This window comes from Salmo salar, chromosome ssa15 (assembly GCF_905237065.1).
Source record: "Salmo salar chromosome ssa15, Ssal_v3.1, whole genome shotgun sequence".
Taxonomy (NCBI): Eukaryota; Metazoa; Chordata; class Actinopteri; order Salmoniformes; family Salmonidae; genus Salmo; species Salmo salar.
In genome coordinates this window covers 28442010-28447219 of record NC_059456.1, presented here as the reverse complement: position 1 = coordinate 28447219, position 5210 = coordinate 28442010, and the positions used below count along the sequence as shown (strand labels likewise).

General features: G+C 39.0%; 1 protein-coding gene across 1 annotated transcript; it reads right to left on the bottom strand.

Annotated features, from left to right (window-relative positions):
• Positions 1-277: 277 nt before the first annotated feature.
• LOC106571235 (syndecan-1) lies at positions 278-4846 on the bottom strand. Its single transcript, XM_014144026.2, has 5 exons — positions 4714-4846; positions 1777-1858; positions 1527-1669; positions 1287-1398; positions 278-1176 (listed from the first exon to the last, which is right to left on the bottom strand). Exons 1-5 carry the CDS (start codon positions 4780-4782, stop codon positions 1010-1012), a joined length of 573 nt encoding a protein of 190 aa, XP_013999501.2. The 5' UTR covers positions 4783-4846; the 3' UTR covers positions 278-1009.
• Between the last annotated feature and the right edge of the window lie 364 nt (positions 4847-5210).

The following is a 5210-nucleotide window of genomic DNA, read 5'->3' as shown; positions in this document are numbered from 1 at the left end:
TCACTGACGAGTCACGGTTTTGTCTTATCAGGGGTGGTGGTCGGATTCGCGTTTATCGTTAAAAAAATGAGCGTTACACCGAGGCCTGTACTCTGGAGCGGGATCGATTTGGAGGTTGAGGGTTCGTCATGGTCTGGGGCAGTGTGTCACAGCATCATCGGACTGAGCTTGTTGTCATTGCAGGCAATCTCAACGCTGTGCGTTACAGGGAAGACATCCTCCTCCCTCATATGGTACCCTTCCTGCAGGCTCATCCTGACATGACCCACCAGCATGACATTGCCACCAGCCATACTGCTTGTTCTGTGCGTGATTTCCTGCAAGGCAGGAATGTCAGTGTTCTGCCATGGCCAGCAAAGAACCCGGATCTCAATCCCATCGAGCATGTCTGGGACATGTTGGATCAGAGGGTGAAGTCTAGGGCCATTCCCCCAAAAAATGTCCGGGAACTTGCAGGTACCTTGGTGGAAGAGGGGGGTAACATCTCACAGCAAGAACTGGCAAATCTGGTGCAGTTCATGAGGAGGAGATTCACTGCAATACCTAATGCAGCTGGTGGCCACACCAGATACTGACTGTTATTTTTTATTTTGACTCCCCCCCCCTCTTTTGTTCAGGGACACATTATTCAATTTCTGTTAGTCACATGTCTGTGGAACCTGTTCAGTTTGTCTCAGTTGTTGAATCTTATGTTCATACAAATATTTACACATGTTAAGTTTGCTGGAAATAAACACAGTTGACAGTGAGAGGACATTTCTTTTTTTGCTGTTTATGTGTCATGACAGTGTTATGACCATATGACAAGTTATGTCAGCTGTTATGACATATGACATGGTTATGACCATGTTATGTGTTATGATGCTGGGTGTCAAGTAAAGTGTTACCGTCTTTTTAAACCTCGAATACACCACAAGTTTGCATTTTCTGCTGTGAATTTTCTCATGGCGCAAACCCAACCAACTTCTTACTCTCAAAAATGAGACATTATTTTGTCTTTAAGGGGAAGTTACGCAATAAACTCCTCCTTGGTCTTCGGTTTCTGATATCCTCCTTTTGATGTGTTTTTCTGGTTGACAGTGTAGCCCCCCTCATCTTTCTTCTTCATGTTATAGACCATGATTGTTAACAGGGAGGCAGCCAAGGCCAGTCCCACCACCCCTCCTGCAATAATAGCTGCAAAGAGGAAGAATAAGAAGGTTGGGCTACAAGTACCTCAGCGCATCTGTCAGTAAATATGGAGGAAATAATATACCAAATAATATACTCAATAAGTTGGACTTTACCTGCAAGAGCTTCTTTGTTTGCTAGAAGACCACCACTCTTTGCCACATTGCCAATGGCTGATCCGTTGTTGTCATCTAGCTTAGGCCTTTTGTCAAAGGTCAAGTCTGAGTCCTAAAGACACAAAAAAGAGGGGATACTCACACGTTGCAATTTTTTCACCTCTACCAAGAGAGAACATATTTTGCTCATAGTGAATTCTTAAAAGACTAATCAATTCTTAAAATACTAAAATTACCTACTGATATTTTATTTCTGGTGTTGTCTGTCATTATAATTGGGACGGTTTTATCCTCTTCATCAATGGCATTGAACATTAAGTCATCTTCACTCATTGTCATAGTAAATGTTGAGATTGTGGTAAACCTCACTGAGCCTTTGGACACTGAAGGGAGTGGAAGCAGAAATGTTTACTAAGAAATGTGAAACCCACAGACACAGACAGACAGACAGACAGACACACACCCTGACACACAAAATGAACAGGATTACCTTCTGCCCATTCCCCTGAACCTGAGCCAGAACTTTCCAGATCATGTCCCGATCCATCCAGGTCTTCTGGAGGAATAGAATACTGAGTACAAGGAAAAACAACACACGTACAACTTCAGTGTAGAAATGACCCCAGAAGTCCAACATAAGGCCAGTGTCCATAGAAGCCAATAACTGTGTACCTCTATACCAGTGTTGGGGAGTAATAAACTATATGTAGTTCAACTAGTCATTTAATTACATTTTACAGTAGCTTGGTGGTAGTTGAACTAAATTCAAATCTAGGTTGTGTTTTCATTAGTTATTTACTTTTTTGCTATGTAACAGTGTACAGTGCATACGGAAAGTATTCAGACCCCTTGACTTTTTCCACATTTTGTTAGGTTACGGCCTTAATCTAAAATGGATTAAATTGTTATTTTCCCTCAATCTACACACAATACCCCGTAATGACAAAGCAAAAACAGATTTCAGAAATGTCTGCATATTTATAAAAAGAAAAACTGAAACATACATTTACATACACTACCGTTCAAAAGTTTGGGGTCACATAGAAATGTCCTTGTTTTTTAAAGAAAAGCACATTTTTTGTCCATTAAAATAACATCAAATTGATCAGACATACAGTGTAGACGTTGTTAATGTTGTAAATGACTATTGTAGCTGGAAACGGCAGATTTTTTATGGAATATCTACATAGGCGTACAGAGGCCCATTATCAGCAACCATCACTCCTGTGTTCCAATGGCACGTTGTGTTAGCTAATCCAAGTTAATAAGCCAGTTTGTGCTGTTCTGTGAAGGGAGTAGTACACAGCGTTGTACGATATCTTCAGTTTCTTGGCAATTTCCTCGCATGGAATAGCCTTGATTTCTCAGAATAAGAATAGACTGATGAGTTTCAGAAGAAAGGTCTTTGTTTCTGGCCATTTTGAGCCTGAAATCGAACCCACAAATGCTGATGTTCCAGATACTCAACTAGTCCAAATAAGGTCTTTGTTTTTAAAAAATAAATTTTCAAAAAAATCCCAAAACCTGATTTCATTTTGTCATTATGGGGTATTGTGTGTAGATTGATGAAGAAAAACATAAATGTAATATATTTTAGATAAAGCTGTAACATAAAACATTTTGTAAAAATGAAGAGGTCTGAATACTTTCCGAATGCACTGTATCTAACTACTAGAACTATGCATACTTTTTTTTGCAAAAACAAAATATGGGTGAAGTAGGCAAGAATTTCCTTTATTTGTTGGTCAGATTTGCCTAATTCTCACTTGAAACATAATTGTGTTTAATAGGCTAAATTCCACATTATGTTAATATATGACCCCAAAGTGATCTGTTCTTGTGATTTGTAGTCTGACATTTCAGATTTACATATACTTTTTCAGAAAGTAGTGAACTACTTTTTCATAGTAACTTTAGTGAAGTAAACTATATGTTTCTTTAGGATAGCTTTCGTGTAGCTTAACTTCTTCCAGTGTGAAGTAATTGGTAGTTTGGTAAACTATATTTTCAGAGTAGACTCCCCATCACTGCTCTATATCATTACCTCTCTCTCACTGGCGAGGAGGATTGTCACAGAAACAGAAAACGAGTATATATCACATTGTCATGGTAGTTTTAATGATTTACTGGCTGAATAGTATTTACAGGGTTAACTTTCATGCAACCCTTTGAAACCATGTCATACTAGATTAAGGACTGCAAGAGGAAAGGCTAAAACAATATTGTCTCAATAACACAGAGCTGTGAGTCAGCCAGTGAATCATGAGGTCTGAAGTCCAGTGCTACGCCAACAACTCGTCGCCCCTCCAGCAACACAACATGGCCGATACGTAATGACTCAGGATGAGGCACTGCCAGCAAGCTGCCACTGTCCTATAAAAACGCCCCGAGGGGACAATACATAGACTGTAGGGACAACAGCAGTGGCTGGATATTTACAATGTAAATGAGTGTCAACACACTACAGATTAACCCAGTAAGATAACAAACAGAACATTGGATCTTTTGTATGCTAGGAAATGGATGGTAGAAGAATGATTCACAACAGAAACACTCATGAAGTGTCAGACAGAATCAACTGAGTGGCTAGAGCCTAGAACTAATAGGGGCATCAATTTGGAAAATAAAATGTTTCATTTGATGTTTCTAATGGCATTGTTTTACTAATTCAAAGATATAGAATTAGGCCAGGATTGTGTCAGTATCATGGTGACATCACCAATTTCACTCCTGCAGCCCTGTGAAATGAATCTCTTCACAATAACGCTGAGTGATGTACACTCCGTTTTGTCCATGACAGTATCATCACACATGAACAAACATACTTTTAAAATGCAACAGTAATCCTTCATATTGAGAAGAAAAATTACACTGATGTACTTTCCAGATCGGAATCTTACACATTTTAGGTGAAAAATTGTATGTGATTGAGTGGAGTCCATACTTTGTTAGGAGGCTTGGTCAAAGGTACACAACAAGTTGTATTGAAATTCCATCCCTTGAAAGCCTGTCCGAGAGCTGATCCCCTAGCCCATCATAAAATCTTAATGAAGTTCAACTGCCTGATATCTTATCATTCATTATCAAGTAATGCATAATTGGTGTTAGGTCTAATGATACAATTCCAATGGCATACATACTGTAAATACTTACTTTTTAACTTTGCATTGATGGGAATGGGATCGTAAGTACGCATTTCAAGGTAAAGTCTGCACCTGTTATATTCGGCATATGTGACCAATACAATTTGATTTGATTCACAAGCAATCGATCACAAGGTATTCATATTTCAAGCTGCATATATATCCCAAAGCCTATGTTCATTCACTGCAGTCATAGCAAAGGCGACCAAGAAAAGTACACTGCACAAATCGACATTCATGACAAGTAAATGACATTGACATGAGAAGTATACCAGGCTACTCACCGATGTGGTTATTGCAGGTAAGCATGCGCCCATAGCAAACAGTAAAGTGAAAATCAGTAAAGTCCTCATTGTATCTTGTCGTCTGCAGTGATTTTATTACTACTCGTGTAGGTCTTAAAATTTATTTTCCGTCTCATAGTAGTACAGGTGTACGTTAAACCTACCTGTGGCAGGATTCAAGGCCCCGCCCTCTGTTTACAGAAGCAGATAGTGAGAATGTCAGAGTCAGACAAATCTTGACTCCAATTAAATCTGATCTGCAGAATGTAGACAGACATTCAGCAACCTGTTCAGAAACTACTTTAAAACAATTGATATTGAAAATTTGTCTTGAGTTTAAACTGGAGACTGGCAAGAAGCACCATCTACTGCTCAAAACAGGTCAGTTAAATCCAACTTCATGTTCCAAATTCAAGTACTGTAGTTTGCACAACACCAACTTCCTAAAAGAAGATATTGAAATGCACAACAACAAAAAAAGGCACAGAAATAAATGA

What these genes read in the sequence shown, in the direction of transcription:
- LOC106571235 (XM_014144026.2), bottom strand. Translation starts at nt 4,782, where the DNA reads ATGAGGACTTTACTGATTTTCACTTTACTGTTTGCTATGGGCGCATGC. An exon ending in TACCTGCAATAACCACATCG is followed by an intron (nt 1,859 to 4,713) that starts GTGAGTAGCCTG and finishes CCTTGTACTCAG; the next exon opens with TATTCTATTCCTCCAGAAGA. An exon ending in AAACAAAGAAGCTCTTGCAG is followed by an intron (nt 1,177 to 1,286) that starts GTAAAGTCCAAC and finishes TCCTCTTTGCAG; the next exon opens with CTATTATTGCAGGAGGGGTG.